This window comes from Monodon monoceros, unplaced genomic scaffold (assembly GCF_005190385.1).
Source record: "Monodon monoceros isolate NGI ecotype Baffin Bay Population unplaced genomic scaffold, NGI_Narwhal_1 Super_Scaffold_4, whole genome shotgun sequence".
Classification (NCBI taxonomy): Eukaryota; Metazoa; Chordata; class Mammalia; order Artiodactyla; family Monodontidae; genus Monodon; species Monodon monoceros.
The window spans coordinates 81213032-81225216 of NW_021703781.1; the positions used below are offsets into that span (position 1 = coordinate 81213032).

At 60.0% G+C, this 12185-nt stretch overlaps 1 protein-coding gene across 5 annotated transcripts in view; it reads left to right on the forward strand.

The window, feature by feature from the left end:
• The window catches only part of JAKMIP3 (Janus kinase and microtubule interacting protein 3), a 43357-nt gene that overhangs the window by 10127 nt on the left and 21045 nt on the right, over nt 1-12185 (forward strand). For 3 of the 5 annotated variants that reach the window (XM_029245750.1, XM_029245748.1, XM_029245747.1), the window contains exons 2-4: nt 3851-4348; nt 9933-10148; nt 11606-11725. In XM_029245750.1, the coding sequence (XP_029101583.1) occupies nt 3851-4348; nt 9933-10148; nt 11606-11725 (834 nt within the window). The remainder of the gene's footprint in view (nt 1-3850; nt 4349-9932; nt 10149-11605; nt 11726-12185) is intronic. The other 2 variants (XM_029245749.1, XM_029245751.1) reach the window with 2 other exon arrangements.

Below are 12185 nucleotides of genomic sequence, written 5' to 3' on the forward strand. Positions count from 1 at the left end.
GTGTGTGTGTGTGTGTGTGTGTGTGTGTGTGTGTGTGTGTGTGTGTTGGGGCCTCTCTGGGGTGATCGGCGGGCCTAATGGGCCTGGCCCCGAGTTCCTGGGGTTCCTGCAGCCCCCCCAGCTCTCCCCAGACTTCGTGTTAGACCCCGGGGTGGAGCCACGACAACTCTCCTCCTTGCCTTCACCTCAGACTCACCTGGACAGGAAATGTAAAAGGAGTCCCAAGGCCCAGGCCACCCCTTGCCCCATGACAATATGTCATCATTTTGGGGTGTGAGATGCAGGCGCCCGTGTTTTTTAAAGCTTCCCTGGTGCTGTCATGCAGTCAGCGTGAGACCCACTTGCCTGAAGGGTCTTTGCCCAGAAAAAGTCTTCTCTGCATCGGAGACTGTGGGTTAATTTCTAGGAGAGGCTCAATGAGAACTTTGGAGTTTGGAGGAGAAGCTGTTTATTCCCATGCAGGTTTGTGGAGCAGACAGGGTTCCACATGGAGGAGGAATCCTGACGACAAACCCACCCTCCCTCCATCGTCCCCCTCCCTCTTCCCTCCGACTCCCCGCCCCCTCTCCTTACCAAAGTGAACTTCACTCTGAGAGGGAAAAGAGACAGGCCAGCCTGTGAACGAGGCAGCAAGGGGGAAACGTGCTGAAAGATAATGATAAAAACTGGTGCTTATTTGCAGGAGTTTATGGTCTGCAAGCAGGTTCCTGTGCTTTTCTTACTCCCAGCCTCTGAGGAGGGTACAGTGAGGCCGAGGTTATTACAGAGCTGCTGGGAGCTCCTAAAAAGTTCTGTGTCATGGAGAGCTGTTTGAGCTCAGGGATCCGGGTCATGTTGGTCAATCTTCAATTTTCAGTGCTATTTGGGGCCATGAGCCCTTTCCCCCCTCCACCCGCTGGAGCTGCACACCTGTGCACACCTGTGCACACCCTGCGTGCCCGCCATCAGCCGGTCTCCGTGGCCAGGGGAGCTTGTTGGTTCGGCCCAGACACTAAGGGAAGGAATTCACCGCCCCTTAGTGGACGGAGCCTCAGAGAGGAGAGGAACAGTGAGCGCGTGGCAGAGACAAGTACCAGTGCACTCACGGGCGCCTCCTGGCGGGGCTTCCAGGAAGCCACTGGACTGGTCCTTGTGGTCAGTGCCTTTGCTCAGAACTGCAAGTGAGCGAGCCCAGCTGAGCACCAATTCCAGCCCCAGAGCGTCTCCCGGGACCCTCACTCGTGTTGCTTGTTCTCCTCTCCTTCAGCTGCCAGATCTTCCTCTCCAGCTTCCGGTAACCACGGCGGCCGTCGTGGAGGCAGGGGTTCCAAAGGGAGCCCAGCCGTGCTGTTGGCTCTGTCAGAGCCAATTGCTCCAGCAGCATCGGGGCTGCTGCGGGGATGGGCAGGGAGTCAGGGAGGCTGGGAGGCCCGGAGGCCGGGAGGCCGGGAGGCCGGCCCCGTGTCGGCTCATTTTTAGCCAGGCCTCTCGTGCAAGTCTGATGTGGGCTGTGGCAGACACCTGTTCCACAGCAGAGTCACGGGCACTGGACCGAAGGGTAACCACAGGCGGGCGTAGTCTCCGTTTTCACTGCACACAGCTTAGCTCAGAGGGTTAAACCCCATCTAACCCTGAACTGTTCGGCTGATGTCTCTCTCTCTGCTCCAAACAAAACAAAACACAAAACACGCCTCTATGATACATGCTACGTCATTTTTCTTTTCTCTGCTGATTCCCATCCAAGAGGGTGTCCTGAAGGTGGGTGTTACGTCATCCATCAAGGGGAGAGGAGCTGGGCCCTGGATCTCAGATGCGGGTGGTGCTTCTGACTCCACCACGTCCAGCTTCAGGACCCACTCTGCCGACCCTCCGCACCCCACCCGCTGTAGGGACGGCAGCACCTCCCGCCCTGAGCAGGTTCTGAAATGGCACCAGTGGGCTCCCCTAGAGAGTCACCACGCCCACACGACTGAGAAATACCCCCCATCCAAATCTTGCTTTTCTGGGTGTCTTGAACTCAATTTAAACTGGACAAAAGGGAGATTCACTTAAATGGAAGATGAATATCTGTCTGCTCGAGGCTTTCAGCAATAGCCCAGTTCTCCAGGCAGAAACCCAAACAGCTGGGCCGGTGCTCACGGTGCCCCGTGTGCCGCTGGGGACTTGTCAGGGGCCCCGGTTATTAGAGTTTCTGCAAGCATTGCAGGGTCTGAGCCATCCTGAGGGCAGGCTCGGGACCAAACCCCACTGGACAATAGGACTGCCTGTTGGGGTGCACCAGCTGAGGGAGTCAGCGTCCCAGGTCTGCTCTAAAGGGGGAAATAACAGAGGACAAGGTGGCCACGGCCCTGGCAGGGAAGGCAGACGGCTCAGCCACAGAGAGAGAGAAATAAGGCACTTGCGGGAGTGACGACTGCTGTGGAGACAGTGACACAAAGTAACGGGGTCGCTGCAGGGGGCCCGGGAGCTCCTGACCCCAGGAGGCTGCCGCCCGAGACTGCGGGAGACCACTCGGGGCTGAAGCTGGGCCGGGCCGGGCAGAGCAAGCCAGGAGGGTGGCAGCAGGCGCACGTCCAGGGTCGTGGGGTCAGAGCCTACACGCCTCTGCGGGGAGAGAACAGAAAGCGCAGGGCATGAGTCCCCACGGAGCGGGGCCGTGGCCCGTGCCTCGTTCTCCCGCAAGGATGTGCCCCGTGGGGGGCACGGGGTCTTGCAGGTGGCTCCCTCTTTGCTGGGGCTGGTGCTGCTTTTATTCCAAATGCATCGGGAGACAGACAGAGAAGAGGCTCACACGGGGACCAGAGTGGCGAGCTTCGTGCTTCCTGAGCTCTCTCCGTGGAGAGTGGGTGGTGGGGAAGGGCGGTAGGAGGCAGTGGAGGCCTGGGGGCCGTGGGGGGGGCCAGGGAGGTGACAGACACACGGTGCACCCTGCAGGTGGTGGTGGCAGGACTCGCTGACGGGACTGGGGTGACGTGAGCCGAGGATGACAGACCCGCTCGAGGTGCCTGGACTGAGAACACAGACCTCTGAGGCTGGTGGGGGGAAGGGAAGCGTCCCTCTGGACACACTGAGTGTGAGGGGTCTGTAGGGGGCTGCGTTTCTCAGGGTTCTGGCAGGAAGCGGAGGGCACCCTTGGTGTGTCTGGGGAAGGGTGGCAGGGCTGTGCACTCAGGTGTGCCTCCAGCCGGGCTCCTCCTGACTGTCTGCCCCTCGCCCCCCACGTAGACCCGGGGCAAATCCGGATCCCAGCCATTCTTTCATTTCCTAAATAGAGTTTGAGCGGCGGCTTCATGCCACATGGTGTGTGGTGGGGTCATTCAGCCAAGGTCAGAGCTTTCGGATGGAAATAAACCATTCAGTAAAAAAAAAACTGAGTGTCCCCCAAAATCTAGACATCAGACATCACGTAGACAGTACAGCTGTCTAGATCGGTTTCTCCATTTGCCGAGAGTATCACAGAAGGTAAGCGAGACATCCCTTTATTTGGGCTGAAGGGGGAGGGGCCGAAGCCATCTGGAGGGCAGGAGCCCGCACCCGCCCTGCTCCCCACGGGCTGTGCCCATTCCTTGGCAGATTCAGTTGAGGTGAGGGTTTCACCCTCCCGTGCACTGCAGGTTTCCGGGGGCCCGTGTGTCTGCAGTTTTACTTTCCGGGCCAGTGGGGCTTCCAGGCTTGACGCCTCTGGGTGCACATTCACGCTGTCCACCGACAAGGGTTGATTCTGTTGTCCAGGCATGTTTTAATGAGCCATCCTCGAATAGACGGTTGCTCCCAAGTTTGCAAGAAAAACCGCCTTCCCAAAACTTGCACTTGGGTTTCAGCAAACGTGGAGTTTGGCTCACGGACAGTGGGCATTGCACTGGTCTTGCAGGTCAGCCGTGTGGAAAGGGAGAAGAGCCAGGAGCTCAGGCAGCTGCGGGAGCACGAGCAACACAAGAGCGCCGTCCTGCTCACCGAGCTCAAGACGAAGCTGCACGAGGAAAAGATGAAGGAGCTGCAGGCCCTGCGGGAGACGCTGCTGCGGCAGCACGAGGCTGAGCTGCTGCGGGTCGCCAAGGTCAAGGACAGCGAGAACCAGCGGCTTCGGGCGCTGCTGCACGCCCTGCGTGACAGCGCCCCCGACAAGGTGCGCGCCATGCTGCTGTCCGAGGCCAAGGAGGAGGCGCGCAAGGGCTTCGAGGTGGAGAAGGTGAGGATGCAGCAGGAGATCTCCGAGCTCAAGGGGGCCAAGAAGCAGGTGGAGGAGGCGCTGACGATGGTCGCCCAGGCCGACAAGGTCAAGGCCGCGGAGATCAGGAGCGTGTACCACCTGCACCAGGAGGAGATCTCCCGCATCAAGAAGGAGTGCGAGCGGGAGATCCGCCGGCTGGTATGTGCGGGGCGTGGGGCGCAGGGCGCGGGGTGCGGGCAGCAGGGGCAAGGGGCAGGCATGGCTTCGGCCTCGCTCTCGGGCAGGGTTCCCTGCACAGCGCACCTCACACCCCTACTGTTGGTTTGCAGACTGCAGAGAGGCCAGGCTGCTAAAAACAGCCGGGTGCGTTTCAGAACTCACCACAGTCAGCGCCCCCCAGGGCCGGGGAGGCCGCAGTCCTCTCCCCTCCACCCACCCAGCTTTCCTTCCCAGTTCCAGCGTGGCCAGAACAAGGGACCTGCAGAGGAAGCCCCGTTTCCTGGAAGGGGTTTCTGAGGCCCCCTCGCACAGCCCCGGGTTAAGCTCAAGCCAGGCAGCGGCTAATGTTTGACGGCACGAGTCCACACACTCCATAACGGGCAGGTTCTGCGGTCTGTGAGCTCACTGGACCCGGAGAGGCGAGACCAGAGGCCCACGGCTGATGGTCAGGGGCCCCAGGCCCTCCTGACATTCCCAAGCTGTGCACTGTCTGGGAAAGCGTCGCGCTTTGTGGGTCAGGAACTTCATCGGGCGCATCCTCCTGGCTCCAGAGACCAGGTGCCCAATATATGCGTGTGTATATATATGTGTGTATATATGTCTCTGTGTGTATATTTCACACATATATATCTTTCATGTGTGTATCATTGAAGACATACATGCCTGATAGCAAGAAGACCAATACTTCCCTTTTGAGACCACCCCGCCAAGAGTCCCACAGCTCCGCGTCTGTCTCACTTAGCCCAGCGGGGAGGAAATGGGCGGTGGGGTCACATTCCACCCACTGCATCTCCCGCCCCTTCCACCAGGTGTCGCTGTTGGAAGCCGGTCCACAAGGTGCTGGCCGCCGGCATCAGGACCCAGCGCCCCCCATCCACCTCAGCTACTATTCCCAGAGCCCAACCATACTATAGAATATACAAAATAATTGTTTCCAGTTTTTATGGCATATAATTGACATACATCACTGTATAGGTTTAAAAAGTGTGCAAGATGGTGGTCTGACTTACATATATGTGAAATGATTACCCCCATGAGCTTAGTTAGCTCCATCAGTTCATGGAGACACGATAAAAAGAAAAACCAAAAGAAAAGTTAAAAAATGTTTTCCTTGTGATAAGAACTCTTGGGATCTACTGTATTAACAGCTTTCATATATTTCAGTACATATCAATGTTCTGTTTTTGTGCAATTTAAAGCAAATAATGAAAAGCACACATGAAGTCTCAGCCACGTGCCCAACACACAGGAGGTGCTCCCAGAGCGAGGGCCACAGTGAGCACCAGTTCCCGCCACCCGCGAGCCCAGCATCATGGCCCAAGCCTCTCTGCCAGGGCCCTTTCTCCGTGGCGGTGCTGCCCCCGTGGTGCCCCCTTGCTTAACTGAGGCCCAGCATGTCCTCGGCCTTCTCGTTTAGGCTCTAGCTGGTGAGAGCATCCTGGCCCCTAGGCCCGGCTGCGGGTTCAGGGGTGACACCCAGCCCAGCTGTGCGGACACGTCTGAGGTGACCATGACTGAGGTCAAGTGTGACGCCCCAGCCCGGGGGGATGGGCGGCCTTGGCTGGGAATGGGGGCTCCGGGGCCTTTTCAGAGAAGGCGGGGTTGGAAAGAGAGGGAGCGGTAGCAGGTCTAGAGCAGAACTGGAGGGTAGAAGATGTGGTCCAGAAGAGGCCCCACCGCAGGGGCCTGGGGGCAGGTCTGAGGAAGGGGCCTGGTTTGGAGGGGAGGCGGGCTGGGGGCTGTCCAGAGGCAGGGCCTGGCCCCGAGCCACAGTGCAGGGCCAGCAGTGGTCAGGGCGCTGCGGGCCAGAGGAGGGACGTGGTCCCAGGTCCCAGGACAGCCACGGTGCAGCGAGGTTCACTGACGCGGCCCCAGGGATGACCGTGCTGACGGCCGTCGGGGTCCCAGGGCTCCCGCACAGAGAGGCCCCGTCTACCATTCCCTTGGAAGATGTTTGGCGATCCCAGTTTCTTACAAACGTCAGGCAAAGAGTTGCTGTTTCCCCAGCCGTGGCACTGGCCCATCCCGGGGCGTGGTGACGACTTCCCTGGGTCTGGGAGGAAGGTGCGTGGTTCCAGAAGGTCAGAGGTCCACCAGTGCTCAGGGAAGCGCTGGCCTGGGGGAGACGCGGCCCCCCTTCCCCATGCGCCACCCAGCGCTGGACGCCGAACCAGGGCATGTGTGACCGCAGGGGCGGCTGTGCAGCAGCCAGTGCCAGACAGGGTTGCAGCCGAGTGAAGGCCAGCCCGGGGCCTTCTGCAGCCCAGGCACAAGGCCGCAGCGCAGGGGCCGTGGGCAGCCCGACCGGGAAGCCAAGGAGCGTGCAGGGAGGTCCGCGCCTCTGCGTCCTCGTGTGGCCGGCGCCCCGAGCGAAGGGCACCCTGCCAACAGTGCTGCTTGTAGCGAACCTGGGGCCTGAACTCCCTGCACCCTGGGGGACAGCAGCCCCGCCTGTAGATGGGTCTCGCTGGCAGCCCGGCCCAGGGAGGAAGGGAGGGGACCTCAACAAGGAGCAGCCACTTTGCAAAGAACACGACAACTCCCAAGTGGCCCAAAGCAGGAGGCTCCCCTGCAGCATCGTGGTCAGTCCGGCTGGTGTTCAGGGCCTGGCCCCTGCCCACTTGCCCCAGCTCTTCCAGCCCTTGTCCTGTGGCTCCAACCAGTTTGGGGTCTTCTGGGTGTGGCTCACAGGGTCTGAAGGGGAGGCTGTAGCCATGTCAGAGAGGCCAGCGGGCGGCGGGCTGGCCCTGGTGAGGTGTGAGGCTGAGGGCCCCCGCAGGGCCAGGCGCGGGCACGAGAAGGATGGCTGGGCCAGCCAGCGGGGAAGGGCCGGGGAGCTGTGGAGAGTTAGGTCCCTGCTTTGACCCCGGGACCCTGGGTGCTGGCCGGGGCTGTGGCACCCCGTGAGGGCACAGAGCTCTCAAGGAGAAGCTTCCTGGAGGGTGGGGATGCGGCGGCCGGCAGGCACGCCCAGACAGAGCCGGGGAGGCCCGGAGCCGGGTGGGCTGCAGGGCTGCAGGAAGGGCTCGGGGCTCAGAGGTTTTTCTCACCGCGGAGCTCGCCTTGGAACGCCCGGGGGTTTCAGGAGGTGACTGCAGGATTGGGGCCTCCCTGCTGAGGCCCAGGCCTGTTGTTTTTAGGGCTCCCTGGATCTTATAGAAGGGAAGTCTGGAGCCCCAGGAGGCTCTGGAGCTACCTCGTTAGCCGTGCCCAGCTGCACAGCGACCCTGGAGAGACTCGGTCCTGGGGCGGGGGGGCTCCTGACCAAATTTTCACCCTGTCAGAGTGGAAGGGAAGGAGGTGGTTCGCTCTGACTTCCTCTGTGAGCTCAGGTGCGTCCCCGTCGTCCCAGCCGCGCCTGGCTGGTGGCACACTCTAAGGACTGGGCTGCAGCAGGCGGGGAGGGGGTGTGACTCTGGGCCCCAGGAACAGCTTCGGGCACGTTCATGCTGTGTCGTTGTGGAATCGGGGGATGTCTGCCGATCATTCGCTAAAATACGAGCTCAGATGGTTATTAAAAATTCTATAAAACCGAAGAAGTACAGGCAGCTCCAATTTCACCTTTCTCATAAAAACCTATGGTGTGTGGTGCTACCTGCCCCCAGTTGTCTGGACAGCTCGTTAGAGTGGTTAAAGCCGTGCAGAGACTGCTGGGGGGAGCGTGGATTCTTCACGGCGCTGCTTGCAGGTCAGGAGAGCAGCCCAGCTTCCCCGCGGCCGCCCGCCGAGGCTTCCCTGGCCATCCCGTTACCCGGGTTTGAATGTGCTCCCTGAGCTGGAAGCAGCCCCCTGAGTGAGGTGGGGGCCCCATGCATCCGACAGAGCGTGTCTCCCCTCGGCTGGGCGTGCCCGTGGTGCACACGCACCTCCTTCACGGACGGGCCTCTGTGTCTAAAGCAGCGGGACCGGGAGATGCAGGAATGTGCCCTTGGCTGAGACCCTTGGCATGTCGGGCGCAATGAGACGCTGAGTGCGAGGCCCCTGGGATCTTAGAGGAGTTTCCATCTTCAGAAATCAAATACCCCCCTCGGTGGGGTGGAAGCAGCTGCACGCATTTCCTTGGTGAGCAGATCTCGGAGCTCTACCTCAGGGTGGACCGGCTAACTTGGCCACGTTACGTGACACGTACAGTGACTTCCCTGGGAGGTTGGCTTCCTGGTCCAAACCATCTGCTTAAACAGCTGATTTAGGTGGGAGAGTGGAGACTTGTTCTCACCTTTCCTGATGACGGAAAAGTGATGTTTCCAAAGTGTCTGTGTGACTGTAAATGTGAGACCAGAGGACATAGCTGCTTCTTAATATGACTTTATTTTCACCGGCCTCTTTGTTTCCACTAACTGAATGGGTTGCCTCTTTCCACTTTGCTGTGTGCTCCAGGCAATGGGAGTTTAGCAATTAAGGATTTCTTTTCTTCTGTTCAGTGCGTCGCTGGCCTGTGAATTCTGTGATCTGGGCTAATTAGACATCTCTACTCTTTGTTCCAAGCTGACCTCAGCAGACGGCTGATTTATTAACTTACTCAAACCTTAAACAGCAAAAAAAGCAGCAGGATATCCTACCCTGCTCTGCTGTTTGAAATATGTTTTAAACCGAGGCTTCTTGTCAATCTGGTGCCATTTGTAATGACACCCCCAGCACCTGAGCCCATCTGTCTAAAGAATGGGCCGCACGGGGCCCGTTACGCCTGGCCCTCCCCCAGGGCAGTGGCCTGCGCTTTGGTCAGGGCCGCCCCTGTGGCAGCTGGGAGGGGCCCAGAGGCCAGGAGCAGCTGTGTCTGGAAGGGCTGGCAGCTATCAGGAGGTTGACACTCTAGGGAGAGTGTGCAGGGCTGCAGACCCCTCACAGCCACCAGACTCCCTGGGCACCCTGTCCTCCCGTCTGGAGCCTGCTTGTCCAGGGGCCCCCCGCCCCAAGCCTTAGCTCAGAGGAAGCTGAATTAAAAATGTGGCTTTGCCTGCGAGCAGTCAGGCAGCGCCCCTGCTTTCTACCCACACCTTGGAGCCAAGGGAGGACACGCACGTTGGCCCTACACACTGTCCAGCCTTCCCAAGCCAGGCGCCCGCAGAGCAGCGGGAAAGAGGCCGAAAGGGCTTTTGGGCCCACGGCTCCTACTTCTCTGTGTTCACAGCCCGCCTGTTTCAACACAGACCTTGCTCATCCTACTGACGGGGTACAGGAAACGGGGTGCCCCTATTCTGCCTGACGTGCAACAGAAGGCAGAGGGTAGAGGTGGCCTCTCCAGACCCTGCCGGACAAGGGGTCCCCGCAGGCCAGCCTGGGAGAGGGGAGTCCTGCCAGGACCCCGGGGAGGCTGGGGAGGGGTGTGTGGTGGAGACGTCCAGGGAGACGTCCTCGGCTCCCCCAGCTCGGTCTGAGCTGGGGAGTCACGTGAGGCCTGGGCGGCGGGGCACGGCTCGCGGTCCAGGGCCACTTTCTTTGCTTCGGGTCTGCTGCTGCTGGTGCCCCTCCTGACGCTTGTGCGAGAGTCACTCCACCTGTTTCTATGGTAACTGCAGATCTGTACCCTGCCTGCGTGTGTGATTGTGTTCTGTTCTCCTTGTAGATGGAGGAGATAAAATTTAAAGACAGAGCAGTCTTCGTGCTGGAGAGAGAGTTAGGGGTTCAAGCCGGGCATGCTCAGAGACTTCAGCTCCAGAAAGAGGCTCTAGATGAGCAGCTGTCCCAGGTCAAAGAGACCGATCGGCACCTGGGCAGCCCCAGACGGGAGCTTCCTCACGCAAGCGGTGCAGGAGACGCCTCAGACCACTCGGGAAGCCCTGTAAGCACCTCCCAAGCTTGGCCCGGCGACCCAGAGTCACAGACAGGACTGCCCGTGGCTCGTGGCCCCGCGGGCAGCTCCCTGGGGAGTCCAGAGCCCAAGCCCTCCTGCCCTGGCGACACCGACCGTGTCTGCAGCGCGCAAGCCAGAGGGACCCTCAGCTTCTCTGGCTTGGCTGAGAGGGCCCAGAGACTTCCGTCTCTTCCCTTCCTTGTGACGTAGCACAGCACAAGCCCTCCTGTGTCCCCTCCCGTGGGCCCTGCCCGAGGCGTCAGGCTTAGCTGCACCCAGCTCAGCTGCCGGGTCCCAGGCCGCGAAGGGTCCCTGCCCTCGCTGGTGGGAGCTGCGGCTGGGCCGCTCCATCGCTGCGCGCACGTGGGCTTTGCCTCGCGGCCCAGGGCGGCCCCCTGCTCGCCCCCCTCTGGCTGTGAGCCTCCCGCAGTGGCTTCGGCCGCTCCCGTCACCGTTTGCCCGCCGCTGTCCGCGTCCCACGCCGCTTTTGCTCCTTGGGCTGCATGGCAGCAGCGCAGGGGCTGGGACACCGTCCGTCTCCTCACGGCCGCCCCTGATTCGGAGCCCTCTGAGGGCTTCTGGGAATCCGGGAGGGAGTCTAAATTCCACGGACCCTCGATGCGCTCCTTCCAGGTCTGCGCCCTCGCCTCTCCTGCACCTGCTGAATGAGGAACCGTTCCTCGGTCCTTCCTGGACACGTGTCTGTTTGCTTGGAGGACAGAACCGCGTTTGAGCCGAGCCAGCCCTAGGACAGTGACATTTCGAGAATAGAGCACAGACATTTTATAATCTTATTATAAATGGTTTAACTGGATCAAAACCAGCTCCTGCTCTGGCGTTCGATAGCTTCCGTTAACTCCAGGGAAATTCCGAAGCCAGATCAAAATGTTTTCTTTGATTTTTCCATCAAGTTCTAGTGGCTCCCGAAGTGACCTTTTAGAAACTAAATTGGAGGGACCACTTTTCTTGGGAAACCCACTTCTGAAGGTCTAAGTGGAACAACTTTTCCTGGGCTCACGTTATAACACGAGGAAAATTATGCCCCAACTGCAGTGCAGGGCAGGCCCCCCTCCTGAAAGCTGCAGCCAGCAGTGGCCACGTGAAGCATGGTGCTGGTTTCCGGGGTTTTCTCGGCGTCACGCAAGCCTGCGGCATCTGCATCGGCATGCCCTCGCCCCCATATCTGCACGCCCTCGCCCCCCACATCTGGATACTTCTGGACATACCTGCTCCTACATCCTGTCCCCAGCATACAGTTTGCTGTGCCCACGGCGCCCGAAGCAGCGGTTGCCGGCCCCCAGGAGGGTCCACACCCACCCCCAGCTGTTCGGAATCACGGGCGAGCATGACGCAGAAGTGCCTTGGTTTCTGTGGTGTGTTGAGATTTGCAATGGTTTTTGTGTCTGTGTCTAGGAACAGTTATTTGCAGTTGATTTTTGTTTTAGGAACAGCAGTTGGATGAAAAGGATGCTCGGCGTTTCCAACTTAAGATTGCGGAGCTGAGCGCGATCATCCGGAAACTCGAGGACCGCAATGCCCTGCTGTCGGAGGAGAGGAACGAGCTGGTGCGTGGCAGCGGGGCCTCTGGATTCTGTGGGCTTGTGGCTGCTGTGCAGGGGGAGCTGAGGCATCCTCTTCCAAAATTCCCTGTGGAAAGGAGGAATGAGGGTGACAGGGGTGGGCCTTGCGTCCAGGCTCCTTGGCTGTTTCCAATAAAACTTTATTAACAAAATCAGGTGGGAGGCCAGATGCAGGCCTCAGGAGCTGGCTGGCTGACCCCTGCCCTGCGTCACCGAGGCACAGTATCCTCAGTTCCGCGTGTGATCGGGAACGTGTGAGGACCTCGCCCTTCAGCGGCGCCCTCACCATTAGTCCTTATGGCCATGGAAATGCCCCAGTGACCCGTGCTGCCGGGGTGGGAGCTCCCCAAGGGGCCCCGAAGGGTCACGAGCCGGGCTGCTTCCCGCAGCTCTTATGGGCTGAATAGAGCGCGGGCCCGAGGCTGCCGCCCTTTGTGGAACCTGA